Source organism: Corvus moneduloides, chromosome 14 (genome assembly GCF_009650955.1).
Source record: "Corvus moneduloides isolate bCorMon1 chromosome 14, bCorMon1.pri, whole genome shotgun sequence".
NCBI classification, from domain to species: domain Eukaryota; kingdom Metazoa; phylum Chordata; class Aves; order Passeriformes; family Corvidae; genus Corvus; species Corvus moneduloides.
Window position 1 is genome coordinate 11,041,572 of NC_045489.1, and position 17,323 is coordinate 11,058,894.

Below are 17,323 nucleotides of genomic sequence, written 5' to 3' on the forward strand. Positions count from 1 at the left end.
AGTGAATAATTACAGATGCTCTGGAAGAAACACAGTTGGGCTCTGGTGCCTTTGGCAGAGCAGCCCTGGCCCCTGCAGCCACTGTGCCCACCTTCACAAATGCTCACCAGCACATGCTGCCCACAAACCCACACAAAATGGGAGGGAAGGCCTTCCTTTATCACAGCAATAGAGAAGCACTGAAACAACTGAGCTGGGAGAGACAAGGGCTGAGGATTTTTGAAAAAGGCACAAAATGTGAAGTCTCACTTCTAGTCACATACGCTTCCTTATAAATATATATCACTATCATCTTCCTTATAAAAGGAAACTACGTAATATTCTGGGAAACTTTTTGGCCTCAACAAAAATTTACAAGTACATAAAAATAAATTTGGAGTTTTTCCCTTCACCAGGAGCTTTATTGCTTTACAGCAAAAGTTCCATTCCTATCTGTGATCAGCAGCACAACCTAAACCTTTCCACAGTAATCAAAAGCTGCAAGCATCCACAAGTTGTTTTGTCATAAAGAAAATAACTGAGAAATCTCTAGTGCTGAGCTGTAAATCCTGCATCACTCATCAGGTCCCACTGACAGTACACAGCTTGCAAGCAGCTCTCTTACTCAACAATTCAAGCTGATTCAAGTAAGAGTCAATTCAACCAAATTACGTCAGATACTTTCTGATTGTGCAACTGGAGGTATGTTTATACCAAATTATTCAGAAAAACATAAATTCCAAGCAGGCATTATGGCCCTGCCACTTCTGCCACAGTAAAAATACTCGCTCTAAAAGAATTTAGCATGACTGGGCAATAACAAAGTTTGCTGTCTCAAAAGCACTGTCTGGGGAAAAATTAATCAAATAGGATGTTCTCAAACCCAAAGTGCCACTTGACATTGACGTTGAACAAAGCAATGAGAAGGGCAGACAAGTCTGAACAACACTTACCGTGACTTTGGTATGTAAAAAAGGTAGGTAATGGTTCATAATATACATTTACTCAAAAAAAACTGTAGGCAGAGAGGCAAAAAGTTTAAAAGCTACATTGAAAGATGTGACTAAAACCGTTTCAATTAAACGGGAAGGAGAAGTGCTATGAACCATAATTAATACAGTACACAGTCTAGAAATACCCTTTTGTCCCTTTGTTACCTCCTTTTGAGATCTTTTAACAAAGTTTCCAGCAATAGAGCTGAACAACCCTAACCTGATGTCCTAAGCCATCCTCACCTGCAGGTATTTCCTCCCACATAGATATCTTTTAGTATATGTGGTTTTATGGAATCAAAGACCATCCCCAGCTCCCTTTCTGGATCACCCAAGGCAAAGGAACACGGTTACTTTACAACACGTGGTTTGTGATGCCCCAAGGGCTGCTCCTCTGTGCTGCCAGAACAGCTCCCGCCCAGCAGCTCATGATCAGAAGCTGACATGTGCTGCTCAGCTGAAAGTCAGTCCTGGGAACATGGTATAAAATCTACATTGGAGATCATCTGGGGTAGAAATTTAAGACAAACAAAAAAACACTGGCAATATAATTAGTCATCAGAATATGTGAATCTGATTACAATATTACTCAAAAACATCTGTTAGGGAAACGAAGCAGCCTGCAGGAACTATTCAGTGCTCCTGGACCCATATTCTAGAAGAGCTAATTATATACATTTCCTCTCATGCTCATGTTACAAAGTATAAAGTGAGGGTATAGAGCTAGATATGATTAAATAAATGAAGTTAATATAGAAAATGCTGAATTTCATTTTGTAAGCCCTGTATATAAAAGCAAGTTGAAACAAGGAGCATTCAAATCTGCTTTATTCTGAAAAAATGAACTCCAATTTCATATACAACTTCTCAGTCTTAACCTATTTTCTATTGCAGAAATTAGAAATAGGCTAATACATTTAGTTTAGCTTTCACTTTTAGAAGACTATAAAGACTGCAGCCATAGGAAGCAGTCACTATGTTTCTTCTAGATGAAAACTACTTGCTACTATTAATACTCCCCTTTTGTAAGGTGAAGATATGCTAATATTTGTAACCCTGAATAATACAGATTTATGCTGATCTTCATATTCCTCCCAAGCCCAGGAGGAAATGAAATACTAACAAATTTGAAAATGTAAGATAATACTTCTGCATGTAGTTTAACACACAATTAATTAAATAAGTAAAAATTTAAAAAGGTTGGAAAGGAAGAATGAACAACCTTTCTCATCCACAGAACAACAATAAATTCTTAGATCTCACATCATCAAGAAGAAATAGTATTTAGATTAAACCTCGCTAGACCCTAAAATGGTAATTTGTCAGTATTTGTCACTTCTGTATCCATCCTGTACTCATTTGCTAGATCCCTTCTTTTTATTTCACTTACGGTATTACGGTTCGGGCAAGTCCGGAGGAGGCCACGAAGATGCTCAGAGAGCTGGAGCTAAGGAGACAGGCTTGGGCTGGAGAATAGAAGGCTCCAGGGAGACCTCAGAGCACCTCCCAGTACCTAAAAGGGCTACAAGACAGATGGAGAGGGACTTTTGACAAGGGCATGGAGTGATACAACAAGGGGGAACGGCTTTAAATTGACAGAGGGTGGGTTTAGTGGAGATTTGGGAAGAATTATTTCCCTGTGAGGGTGGAGAAGCCCTGACACAGGTTGCCCAGAGAAACTGTGGCTGCCTCATCCCTGGAAGTGCCCAAGGCCAGGCTGGATGGGGCTTGGAGCAATCTGGGATAGTGGAAGGTGTCCCTGCCCACGGCAGGGGGTGGAACAAGATGATCTTCAAGGTCGCCTCCAACCCAAACCATTCTGTGATGTGGCAGCTGTAAAGCATTTTGCTATGGGGATGAAAAAAGCTCCAGTTCTCTTTGTATTTAAAACCATACTGGCTGACAGTGTAAGGAACCAAATGAGAGTTAACTTGATCTCATTTACCTAGCAGCCTTAACTATAATTTTCCATGATCAGAGCTCACAAGTTTTCCCTTAGCCTTATTTTGCACTAATGATATTCAACTTTCAGCTTTAAGCAGAACATCCAAAACTTTGATGAAAAACAGGTTCCAACTGGTAAAAACATCTACATTTTAAGACATATAAGGAAAATTGATTGTATTTCAAAATAGTCCCAAAGGATGTACATATAAAATATGACTACTAGGTTGTTTCTTTAAATCAGACTGCTGATCTTCTAAAACATTTTAAATTTTAAGCAGAAGAGATGGGAAATAAAGAATGCTGTAAACTTAATAAAAAAAACATAAATAAAGCAGCAGGATAGATATGCTGACTGTTAAGAATGGAACTGTTCCCAGCAACACACTTGTCCAGAGATGTCCTCCTGTAGACTCACAGTAAGTGCTTAACAAGAGAAAAAGTATTTTGTTCAATGTTTCCCTGGTCTCATAAAGATTGTGAAATGAGAAGTCAGATAATCCTCACCCTTCTGCACTGCAGCACCCTGACAAGAAAGCAGACACTTACCTGTCTATCCCATCTCAGTTTTCCCCCCTGTGGCAGCCTAGATAAACTGAGATCCCAAGAACTGCAGAATCACTGCAACATATTTTTGCACTGTAAAATATTTCTGGAGATAATTTTCCTTTATGTTCATATCCAGAATACTGAGAAAATAAAAAAGGATTTAAATGAAAGAAGGAGTGATAATTTATACTGCTGCTGGCTCCTTAAGCCACATCCACTATACTTGCTGTATTACACAGGGGAGGAAACCAAGAGATTTTTTTCTGAGCTCTAATGCCAATTTACTGATTTCTGGAATAAAAATTAGACCTGACTCAAGCTTTCCTCCCTCTCCACCCCCCCGCCCCCACGAAAGGAAACAAAACTGCAGGGATAAAAATATTACACAACCTTGTGCAAATGCACTGATAGTTTTTACTATGCTGTGGGCAAATGTAATTTAGGTTCTGGAATATATAACATATTTCTGTTACATTCTAAACACTGTTTCATAATCTTTAATGTAGGACACTAAATATTGATATTTGTCTTTAAATTAGTGTTCATTGTGCCTAAAAGAGAACCACAAAAAAGGGAATGTTTAACGCTGTGTACTGATTTTAATACAGCACATGAGAATTGTAAATATTAAAATCGCAGACATGCAGATGCAATGCCCTTGTTAGTCAAAAAAAGTAATAAAGATGGTAATTTTAAAAGGCAGAATTTCCCCCACAATACTGACAAAAAAGTCATTAGCTGAATTTCCATACACAAACAATTTCATAAGTGGCTTAAATACTGGGGGCACAAGCTTAAGACTTGTATGATATTACAGCTGAGGTGATGCTACAGTGCTTAGAGAAGCATCTCACACTTATCCAAAGCAATTCAGGTAACTTACATGCTGCCTTTGAGACAGTAACATTTCCAAAGGAACCACTCTAAGGTCAACAAAAGCATCTTACACTCTTAACAACTCCAGCAGAGCAGTTACCATGTCAGTGAATATGCCAATGCTCCCCAAAAGGCATTGCTATGTTACTGCAGGGATTCACACACTTCCTTTCACATTGAGGAGCCTTCTTTGAAACAACAGCAGAAGTAACCAACATAAATACCATCTAAATACTAAAAGATCAAAAACCCTCCATAACAGAAGAAAAAAGAGGTCTTTTATAAAGGGAAGATAAGTGGCCCTTTTCTGTCAAATATCTGAAAGTATCATAAATCAAATATCTGACAAGCTACAGTAAACTACAGAAGTTGAAGGAATTTCACCATGGGGGCTTTTGCATTTTATTGATGAGGTTGCCTTAGTCTGTTAGGTGCCTTAAATGATCTGATAGGCAGGAGTGTACAAACAGAATGCAATCCATGCCACAACAAAAAGGCAAAATAAGGCATACAAGGAGCAAAGAGAAAAATATTAAATGACACAGGGGGAATGGGATTAAGACCAATATTTACCTTTATATTTTCAAGGCTACTTACACATATTTGACCTAATGGGTCTACTTGCAAATAAGTAATTCAATTTCTTAATTGCACCACTGTAAATAAAGAGTGACAGGACAGGAGCTAATGGATATACTTCAGCCATCATTATTACAAACACAATCCTGCATAGAGAGGCAGTCACATGCTCACTTCTCAGAGCATGTATTGTTATTGTAATGTAGCTGTTGGTAATAATTTCCTGGAGAAATGAGAAAGCCAGAGATCAGCTTACTGCCTGACTTGTTTACAAAATAACACTAAATAACAGCAACATTAATCACAATGCTCTCACTTCCTTACATTAAACACAAGACTTTTATGAAGAGCCAAATTCAAGTCTAATTTAAACAGGTGTGAATTCACAGTAGGTCTACTGACACACACCATAAATTAAATCAGAGCCTTGTCCTTAGTAAATCCTCTCCATGTCTGCATAACTACAGCATTCATGAAGTTGTGCTTCTCATACAGCATCAGCCATTCCAGTATTTCTTTTACTATTTTTATCCCTTTAACAGATACTGTTAAGATACTGAATCTGCAGTGCAAAGAACGAAGGTGACTTGTCCAAAACTCACCCATCTGCCCAGCAAGCAAAATGAAAAGCCCCAGAGATTTAGGGACAGTCAAAAGCTCTGTTAAATGGATCACTGCTCCCAGGCTATAAACCAAATTCTTAGATGAATTACACAAGAATAATCTTACATGTTTCTAGCTCATTAAACTCAGATTTGATCTGTAACCTACTAATTTCTCTACTACATCTACTTATTAATATATGGCTAATATTATTACCCCGTCTTTGCAGTCTGCTGTTTAAATGTTTATTATTAAAAGTATTGTTTCAAATAGAAACTGATCCCATACACTGATAAGAAAGAATCTTCCCAACAATTTATGTAGGCAAAAAGGAAAAATTACATTTTTCCATGGCAGGTTTTTTTCCCCCCTCTTGCTTTGTTTTTAAAAACAAGTATGTTATTTAAAAACATTGCCTGACCAGATCTCAAGCACTATAATGCTACATTGCATGACCAGTGCTATTTCAGCCTGTACTAACACCCTAATTTCTTGCCTACAAATCTCAAAGAAGTCACTGTGAACTACAGCTAATACCCAGTTGTCATAAAATAATTCAGCCAAAGAAATTGAGCAGGAATCTGGCTCCAAGACGAGTGTGCATTTCACTCCTCCAGCACTGGGAATCCTGTACTCTCCTACTGGTTGTCAATATGGTGTAGAGAAAGAGTAACTAATTGCATAAAAACATCTTAGTAGATGTCAGGAATGAGCCAAACAAGTCAGACCTAAAAGCTTGTCAAAGCATTCTGACAAAATAAAAAAGGTTAAAAATTGTGTTATTGTAGGAATGGCTGAAGTTCCACACTAGCTCTCAGATGAGATGTAGCAGCTAAAAGAGTTGATGGCTGTGCAGATGTGTCAAATATGGCTCAAAAATGGATTATGGCACAGCATAAATGCACTTGAGGTCAAATTCATCATGTCACAGCCACACTGACATCCTGTAAAGGAATACAAAAGAACTGAATGAACAATGAGGGAGGTTATATGGACACAAAATGGACTGTGGGCTGCTTTTTAGTACACTACTTAGTGTGGGAGGCAGATCCATGTCAAGCCATATAATTTTAGGGATAGATCTGGAGATCACCCTTTCTGTAGATGAGGTTTGTATCCTCTTCTGGACCACATACTCCAGAAAAATAAAAAAATAAAAAAATAAATTTGCCAGCTCAGTAATCTGGCAGACAAAAGCATCAAACTTGATGTTCTGACATGCTGCATCGACAGATACCATTGTACCAGTGTACTGACGCTAAGTGCAGTCTTCTTCAATGGCATAAAGGAACTATTTTTGATACAGTTATTCTGTGGTGTTGCTGTCTGAAATTTACATTCACATACTGCAGAGTAACGCTGTTTGTGTTTAAATGGAGCTATTTATACTATAGCAGAGATAAGCAATGATCCCCAAGAAACTGGTCATTCATTTCGTGCAGTTAATATATATTTTGCTTAGCCTCAGGCAAAGCTGAAGGCAGTCTGTGCACTAATAGGCTATTATTAGTTGCCATTAATGTTGACAACACTAAATGGGAACGCTGGTGTTTCATACAATCTGTTCAATGCTGCCAAAACAACCAGAGTGTGTTTAAACAGTGATTATGACAGACTTGGTGTGTCTATGAAGGAAAACAATCCTCAAATAAATTCTCAAATTGGGCTACCCAGAATAAACAGAGAAGAATATATCCTGTGCCAGGGAACTTCATTCTAGAGCTCAGAACGAATAGGAGAATGTCAAGAAATAGCTAGAAAGAGGAAAATTTTAAGAAGTATATTAGCTTCAGATCAACACAAAGCAAAAAACTGCCTTGAAAGCACGTCTACTGAGTCCACACACTTAATTGTCCCAATGTTACCACAAAAAGAGCTGTTCTGCATTTGTAGCAAAAATTGTGCTCATAGAGGAAGGAAAAAAATAAACCCAAACCCAAAACCCTACTGACCTTCAAAATATGAACAATAACAATGTTTTCTCAAACCATGCAACAACTGTACCTTTCTCATTAATTTTACTCCAGTTACAGATAGCTGCATTCGCATACAATTTGGTCAACCCCTTGAAATCCAGAATTGCTAAATATTTTTACAGCAATTAGAAAGTATCATGGAAACTAATATTTCACATACTTCCAGCAACAGATCTTATGCACTCTTCCAGTTTCACACCAGAGAAGTTACTGGCTGGCACAAAAAAAAATACATTTCCATGGCAGGAATTGACAAGGATAAATGCAACACTTGTGGCTCTCTGATAAAGCCCCAGGCACACAGGACTGCAAAGAAACAGGAAGATGTGCCATCTGTGACATAATTTAAATAGAGATTTATGGACTCCTGTATTCAAAGAGTGCTTTGTTGCTGAGTGCCAACCCAGGTGAAAAATACACTGCTCTCTGGATCAGGAATCTAGGCTATGAACTTACCTGTAAAATAATAGATAATATAAACGAATGTAGCTTGAACCATGGTGTTCAAATTTATTCAACATTAAATTTCATGACTGTAATTATTATAATGACACAACACCACAGGAAGCACTGATACCTGTTTATATGGCCCTGCCTGGAGACATCTAAAGAGTTCAAGTGAACTCGTGCTCTCAGTTTCTCTCTCTTCCAGCTTGCTCTTGTCCTTGTTTTCTTCTTCCAACAATTTAGTTAAAATTGGTACTCAAGCACTTCAAACATGAATCCCTGATTAAAAAACGGTTACAAGGCTTACAAGGAACGAAATATTAAAGCCACATGCAAAAAGACTACTCTGTCTACACCAGTTTAGTTAAAATCATTCTCAGAGACAAACCTTTAGAAGAAACTACTCCATTTTTTGGTGGTGAAGCACAATGATTATGTGTCCCTATCTTAATGACTTAACCCATGGTTCTTGCTACATCCATGCAAGATGATGAAGGTGCACTTCTTACAGTAATTTTCATCTACAGAAGATTTCCTATTTAGTACATGTACAACTAGCAAAATATCATCAACACCCAGCTGTACCACTGCACTCCAGACTGAAATACAGAACTCAGTTATATGCTTAATCAGCTTTCAATACATCTGCTTCCCAGCACCTTACAACAGAAATGTGTATTTTTTAGTCTGAATGGAACAAGAATGCACATTCCTTTCCATGCAGCATTCCCTTTAAACCTCTTCCACAGTTTAAGGGCCAACCAATGCCAGGCAGACCAGATTCAATTCCTTCAGCCACCATCTAAAACCCAATGTCTTAGGAAAACACACCAACATACACCCTCCCTCAAGCCCAAACACCTTATGCAGCAAACACTTTACAGAGGATGGATCCCACAGAAACAGGAAGCTGAAAGACAGGAATTGCATGGTGGAAATGAGGTGGCATCTAAAAATTAACTGATTCCAGCAACACAAGAAAACGTGATAGCACAGAATGCTTAATCCTCAAAGCAGTATTTAATTAGAAACAAGCCATGCACTAAAATCTCTTTTTTAACCTCAAGCAGATAATGTAATGTTTTTGAGCCTACATTGGACATTATCACTGGTACTGGCAGACAGCCAGGTGAAATTATGTAATTACAAGCTTCATATTTGACAAATTCAAACATGTAAGTATAGCAATGTCATTTATAACTGAAATCTCTTTCACCTTATGACTACAGAGGCACTAAAATGTGTTGCTGTCAACACCAAAGTGTCAATATTTAATAACATCTAGACCCGCCATAACATGCAGCTATTAAACACAGAAATTAAAATATCAGCTAAGCTTGTTGATCTTAAGCATGATAAATTTGTTTACTTACTATACTCTGTAAGGAAATAGAGTAGATTTTAATCAATTTTAATGCAGAGATAAAAAAATACTAATTCCCCACGTTACTTAATTAAATGCACATTTTTCCCTTCTGTGACACACTAAATTGTAAGAAAAGCAAATGAGTAAAAAAATTCTGAATGAGAAAGAATATTTAAAAAACACACACACACACAACAACCAAACCCATGCGACCCACAAGCTCACTCTCCATATGCAGGGAAATACAGAACTGAGATAAGACAAAGACCAGTTCAGTCTGTCCTACTGATAAAAACAGGTCTTCAGGTATAGCATAAGATTAGAGGTAAACAGACCATTTAGGACTCCAGGTTGTCTTTCTCAAGTCACCTGGCTGAAGAGCCTTAAAGCTACACCCAGAAGCCACAGGAACAACTGCATGCAAAACGTGATATAAATGGACATTTATAGATTTATTTTAGAACCTAATTCATAGGCCAGCAAATACAAATGACAAATGTCCAATGACATAAAAATGAAGAATGTGGAAAAGTTATTAGTCTCTAGAGAAATGATGTTTTAACAAAATCAGTGTTTCTTTTTTTTGTCTTATTTTCTGTCTAAACTATAAATACAATACACACAGCAAACAATCCGTTCAGCTTACCTACAGTACAGAGATCTAGGAAGGAAGGGGGGAAAAAAAGAAAGAAAACAAAAGAGAAAAAAAAAGGAAAAAGGAAAATAAGTAGAAAAAGAAAGTTTTGAATAAATTACTACTACTATTGAGTATATTAGATGCATTTCTTTATTACCATTCTCCCCATCAGACTTCCTTTCATGGTCAGTGTCAGTGAGGGACAATGCTGAGTTTGCCCGACTTGACAAACAGGAGCTGTGTTCTGATTTGATCCCCCTCATCCACATCCTCAGGGCGTGGTCCGGGGATGCACCACCTTCTGTTTCGGTGTCCACATCCGAGCCCACCTCCAGCGGGTAACTGTGCTCAGCTACACCATGTAAATCAGTTTGATAGCCAGAGCACAGGATATGGGGAGTCTCACAGAATTCCATGTCTGCAAAAAACAAAAGTTCAGAAAAAAATGTAGCAGTGAAAAGCAATATAACTTGGATCTTCTTTTGGAGAATCTGTTTTGAGAATTAACACTGTTCATACTATTGGAAGACTTTTTTTGGTCAGTGACTCACTCTGCTGTCTGATCTACTCTAAGTGTAATACAACTAGAAGAATATATAATAAAATATATAGTGCTGCACTGTAATTGTGCCTTTGTCTGATAGAAATACGTATTATAGCTCAAACGTGTACACACCCACACACTGATAGTTGCACATCAATTTACAACTGAAGTGAGCATCTGCAAACACAGATACTTTCTCACGTTTTGCCAGGAAAGCAACAGCTCTAAATTAATCTCAGTATGTTTTTATCATAGGGAAAGTGTAGCAAATTTGCCAATAGGGAACTTACAAAATAACAGTTAAAATACTTGGTTTATCACAGAAGACAAAGAAAGGGTACTTACCATTGGCTCGCTCTTTGAGAGTGCTGTCCTTGCATATTCACACCAGTGGGTTTGGGTTCTCCAGTGCTGGTGGCCTACAGGAACTTCCTAGAAGAGCAGTGACTACTAGGACTGTACAAGGGCCATCTCATGACACCAAGCCATCTGAGATTTGAGAGTTGTACAGTGCTACAAGTTATTCTTACTAAACACTGCAGCTGTCGGGCAGTAGAAATCCGAGGACAAACAGAAGGTGGACAGGACCCATAATGTGAATATGCAGAGGAAACAATCTCGAAGAACTACAGGTAAGTAACACACATCAGCAAACTGCAACTTCCCTTTGAGGTAGCCTCTGCATATTCTCACTTGTGAGAATCCAATTACAAATGCAACTCACTATGGGGACTATGACAGGGAGTTCTAATTAAATAAGGATTACAGAACTGCACTCCCTAATTGAACATCAGACCTGGGATGCCATCTTGAGAGACTAAATACAATATCATATATGTATACAGTATTCTTTCAATTTCTAGAAAAGAAACATTAGAGACAAGAGTCATTTATTGAGACTAAAGACAAATACTCTTTTCCACTGTCATCCTAACTAAAGCTTTAATTTGCCAAACTAGTCCACTTACCAGCTAGTGAGAGGAATGATTCTGATTTTAAGCACTCTCTCTGAAATAACAAAAAGCCCTACTATTTTCTTGAAGGTATCAACCAAAACCTACAAACCAAATGCTAAGATACAATTTCCTCAGGTGGTTCAATCTGTAAGTCATCTATCTCTATAGATTTTTCTTTTGCCATCCAAAAATTCCTGAAGGTCTTGGTTGTAGTCTTGGCTTTGAGCTCAGGGAATGGCAACCTCATTTGTGGAGGGCAAGGGAAGAAGGTGGGCAGCAAACACAAAAGCATGGCCATGGCCTCAATTTCCTATGCAGGACTCATGGAAGGTCACCCTGTCTGACTGGTGTGGTCGCTGCATTGGGTGGCCCATCCCAGCAGCACCAGCCATCACTGCTCCTGCTCCTTTTGGAGCAGCAGGACAGATGCCAGGATGATCCCAAGTGCTCCATCACCACTCTGATCTTTTTGTCTTGTACAAAGGAGGAGGAGGTGGTCTCAGCCCTACCCTTGAGAAGCTGAGATGTGCCACCTTTATGAGCCCTGTCCTCCAAGTCTCTCAGATGCACTGAGGCTGACTCTGAGGTTTGATGGAGATGGCTAAGAGAAAACAGCCAAAATATTTGGAAGCAGCTGTGTAGGGAGTATTTGGCATTTGAACTTTGTCTACCTTACAACAGGTGTGATTTCAAGAAACATCATCTCATCCTTCTTCCCCTTTAAAAGAAATTTTTGCTTATTTTTACCGTCTGAGGAACTTTGCCATAATTAAAAATCTTCTCATAACTTCAAGAATCACGTCAGCTGATCCCAGGTCCTCATGGGGCAAGGATGCAGGCATTTCTTGACATGGCTGTCCCTCCAGGCAGATGTCTGCCATTAGCAGCCTGGGGTCCACGTTCTCCCTGTCTGCATTTGCTTACGCCAAGGGGAAAATTCATCCCAGTAAATCCCACAATATGCTAATTAGATTACACACGTTTAAGAAGGACAGAATTTACCCTTCAGTCTATATGTTAATTCCTTCTTTTTTTTCTTTTTTTGTGGAGTGAAAGTGACTTTTTATACTATAACTCATGTTCAACTCAAGTTTAACACAATCTATTGCCTTAATAGTCTATTTCTTAAGTATACAAGCCTTTGCAGTATTTTAACTCCCATGGGATTCATTTTCTGAAAAGCTTTTACAATGGCAGAAGTGGCTGCTTTTAGTCTGCATATCTAACCTTTTTACTTAAAATACCACTTATTTCCACAAGGAGATAAAGTTCAAGTAGATTTATGATAGATTCAGTATTACCACAAAGTCACAGGAGAAAAAAAGAGAACATTAATACAAAATTCAAGTTTTTGCATGAACAGTGGACAGAGAAAAAAAAGTGGTAGTTATGAAGATGATGAAAGGATTTTCACCTCTGGACCCTCATGGAGCCTGTTGTAACACAACTGTTAGAAAAACAAATACTTTATCTCACACTGAGACTAATTTATTTCTTCAAAAAGTAATGTATGAAGAAATATAAAATATCGAATGATCAAGAAAAGGAAAGAAAGCTTTGTCAAAAAAAATAAAAATCAGCATTTCAGTTAACAGACCCTTTTCTTTCTACTTCTAAACACAATTTCATATTAAAAAAAAAAAGTCTTCAGAGATAAGCAGTTAAAGAGAAGTTTGACCCGACTGGGCAGTGGTGCCTCTGCCATTTAAGGCTGATGTGAGAATTGGGCAGCTGACCAGGCAGTTCTAACCCAGCTCCAGCTTTGCTCACGACAAAGCAACTGAAAACTCCAGACAACTCACCAAGGATTTATTTACTATGGCATCAATTTAGCCACCAGTAAAGTTAAAAACCTAAAGTCAGGATTTTCCTGCATATGTAGAACACTAATCCCAGTGCATCTTCAGGAGCATTTCCTTGTCCTTAGTATGGTCAGGAATAACTGTGTGCCTGCTACTCCTTCTGCAACTCTTTTAGTTTGTCTGGCTCAGGTAAAAAAAAAAAAATAAAATTACCCAAGTGAAAGCACATGGAGGCCCCTCTCTCCAACCGACTAATTCTGCAAACTTGGACTTGCAGGACTTGTAGGATCTCCTCACTGTTGCCATTTGCCAAGAATTCTACTAATTTCTACCAACTAATTGGGAGTGTAAATAAATATTTACTTCAATAAATAAATACTTAAAATACAAAAAAGACTATCCAAACAAAGAAGATAAAAGAAACATAAAACTAGTGTATAAATAGAGATGAGCATGAAGAACCTTCCTTTCCAATTTTCCTATTCCCTCATGGAAAAATATTATTTTGTATTAATAACAGGGTGACGAATAATATTCATTTAAATTACTTAACTGACCTATATGTTGAACTAGAGAAAGAGCTTACAAAAAATGTAATTTATTTATAAACTATAAATAGTTTGACATCTTGCTATTAGGTGCCTTTTATGAATCCCATCATATAATTAAGCAATTGCAGCTTCTTGATTCTAAAAGTCTTTAAACATCACTGATTCACAAATTAATTTTATTCTTTATTCTCAGTATGAGGTGGTTCTTACTCTGAGGATGCTCCCTGCCCAAGCACGCACAAAATCAATTATCTGGACAAAAAAATACAAATTGCTCTTTCTGCAAATATAAAATTATAAAAGAGCCTAAGGAGCTCAAAGGCAAGGAGAAAACATCAGCCCGGGAATTTTAAATCTATGATACTTATTTTGGCCTAGTCTCCTCTTTCAGACTGGAGGGTTTTTGAGAACACTGGAAATATCAGAGTCTGGGGAAAAGAACAACAATGAAGGAACTCCAGAAAGGCAAATGATACACATTAACCTAAAAAGTGCCATGTTTGTGCTCATGTCTGAGGGAGTATAATGGGAATGCAAGGGAGAAAATATCCTCAACATGCACTTTGTTTATGAGTTGGGACTTTAGTGTTACACCACAACTTGTTGTATATTTTTTCACACTGAACTTACTCCAGTGCTTTAATCTGTAGGTGTATTGTATGTGCTCCCAAATAAGCAGAAAGGCAGACCAGCTACACGTGGTATAAGAGACTCGGAGACACAGGGAGGGAGGGAAGGAGACAGGAAGAAATGTAAATCAAACAGGGAAAGTGAAGTTCGCCTTCATTTTTGGAAGCAATACATATGCATTCTCCTAAATGAGAAATTTTGAGGGCTATTGAGCACTCTGCTAAATTTCATGTGTTCAACGGCCCTTAAAATTTCTCATTTCTCACCTGAGGACTGTGGTTTACTGGCTGGTTGCTGGACTTGAGAATTAAATGTGCAGAGATCTTAAGCTGCTTCGTAAAGGCATTTGTGAAACACAACCTGCTACATATATTTTTGAATGCTTTGTGTATATGCTTTTAATTTAGTCAAAGATCTTGTTTCCATGTTGAGAACATACCATATCTTTCCTAGGACAATATAATTCAAAGACATTAAGCTCCAGTAACCATCTGCACAAAAATCATTGAGGAAGAAGCCAAAAATCAATTAATTTTCAAAAGTGCATTATACTGACTATTAATTTGCTTCAGAAGTCTCATGTTTATCATCAATTATATTATTGCCACAGCCCAAAACTGATTCTCAGGTGCATATATTTTAATAAATAAAAATTTATATACATATTACACATAAATAACAACCACATAAAATATACCATTTGAATTTTTATACTTACATAGCAAATGCATTTTATTGTACATTTTATTTTACTGTATTTCAACTTTTCCTTGCATTCCCTTATTTATGTAGCTTACTTTCTTATACATTAACCTACAGTTACCAGCAGGGATGATAGAAAGTTAAAAATATCAGTAATAACACTTAAAGGAGGAATAAAAGAGGAATCAGAGTCTGCAACAACACTAAGGAATGAAATTTGCAGGTTAGACAGCTAAGGGATTAGGAAAGGAGGCTGCACTTTCAGGAAACTCTTTGGCTTGTGAAATTTATAAGGAAGAAAAAGTCTTTATTCTTCAGGTCCTTCCCTAGAGGTACCAGTGTGGTTCCAACCCATGCCTCATGGCAAATATCTTTCTACTCTCTTCTTCAGACTACTGCTTCAAGCTTAAAGAAAGAGCACAGAAATAGACTGAACCTATTTTTAAATATTCTGCTGGAGTTCTCAGGTATTAATTTTTATGTTTACTACTACTGAAAACAACATAAATAAGGAATTTTTGCACAGATATCATCCTGATCCTATGGGAAAACAGATGAACCTTCTCGGTCCCCAGAAGCAGAGTATTCTTATGGAGATCGCTTGAAATTTTAAATGTTAGAGATTTTGTTTTTCAAGAGTTTCTCAACTAACAAGATGCCAGAGAAGGAATCTTTGGAGTTACAGTGTGGATGCAGCAGGTCTCCTTTTAATTTAGGAAGAAACACTCTCTGTACAAGATTGATTAGAAATTTAATTCTTGAACTTCAAATACATCAGAATTATTGCCGGCTATGGCCTTTCCTACTCCGAAGTGTGCCTTTATGAGGTAAAACACTTCCATTCACAGGATTCTGTTAAAGAGAAATTTCTACTGCAGGTACTCATAAATATCTCTCCTTTAATTAATTTTAGAGTTATAAAACCATAGCAAATGCCAGGAATTAGCATTTAACCTAAATTTCAGATAAAGGAAACCAACTTAATCTCAAATAATGACCACACTAACTCTACCCTATTAAAGACAAAAGGGTAAAAAATATAATTATCACAGAGGAGAAATAACCTCAATATCATTTGTGGGGATAAATTAAACTCTTCTAATATTACAGTTGAAATAGAGTTTGGAAAAGCTTGTCTTACAATAGATTCACTTGTAATTTCATTCTTCATATGCAAAAATCTATTAAGAAGTTAAGAATTTCCAAGAAAAAAACAGTTTCTGTTTCCAAAAACTCTATCATGAGAGAAAAGCATTCCAATTTTCTTTCAAGTATTTTAAAGGTTCCTTGGCTCTAAAATATTTTTCTATTACAAGTTTTGGCATTTGCCTATGTGTTTGAGGGAAGCAACAGATAATGAATCCTTTCCTCTTGTGATTAAATTTTCAAAATTAAAGCTAGCCATAACTAAGAATTTAATGAAGGGCACTAGAACCATGAATCAAACTATCTTGAGCAGATTAACTAGCTTTTCTCTTTGAAGGAGTTTCACATGAACAAATAGTTTTCCTAAAGATTAACCACGGGGTGTGAAACAGTGGGATGCTGTACAGCTACCTCTAGTCCAGTGCATCCACAGCTCTCAACAGGCAAAGTTAATGTTGTGATTCTATCTTGCTTCCAACTCTGTATGGCACTTCAGAGATGAAAGGCTGGCAAAATTATTAGAGTGCAAACAGAATACCAAAGTGAATTTCACTTTCTTCCAAGTGAAATTACCCTCAGATTGTTGCTCTATCCCTACAAACTTGAATTCAGCTCTGCCATGCTTTTCTGGTAGTAATTTCTGAATGCAGTTCAATTTAAACCAAAATCCCTTTCATTCAAACTCCAGTCTTAGATGTCTGTGACATCTAAGCATGACAGCTATCACTTTTTAACAAAACTTGAGACAAAAATATGGAAATAATTTCTATCAACAGTTTTGACTCTGGTTTATGAAATATGTTTAAAATACACCATTTGTTTCTCAAAATATTGAAATTTATATTGAATTGAACCAATTTATATTGAGTTGAACCAATAACTTTACATACATGAGCACCAACGTCTCTTTTAAATAAAAGATGTGCAAAGCAGGTATCTTTATAAACTTCACTGACTTAGTTTTAGGAGGCTACACATGCAAAAATCCGGAAGTATAAAATCCGATTTAATTTTCAGTGCTGTAAATCCAGAAGTTAATTCTAA

General features: G+C 37.2%; 1 protein-coding gene across 8 annotated transcripts in view; it reads right to left on the reverse strand.

Moving 5' to 3' along the window:
- The window catches only part of TENM1 (teneurin transmembrane protein 1), an 829,655-nt gene that overhangs the window by 202,640 nt on the left and 609,692 nt on the right, over nt 1-17,323 (reverse strand). For 7 of the 8 annotated variants that reach the window (XM_032123523.1, XM_032123524.1, XM_032123527.1 and 4 more), the window contains one exon: nt 10,106-10,366. The exons of the other annotated variant lie outside the window; for it this stretch is intronic. In XM_032123523.1, the coding sequence (XP_031979414.1) occupies nt 10,106-10,366 (261 nt within the window). The remainder of the gene's footprint in view (nt 1-10,105; nt 10,367-17,323) is intronic. 8 annotated transcript variants of the gene reach the window in all.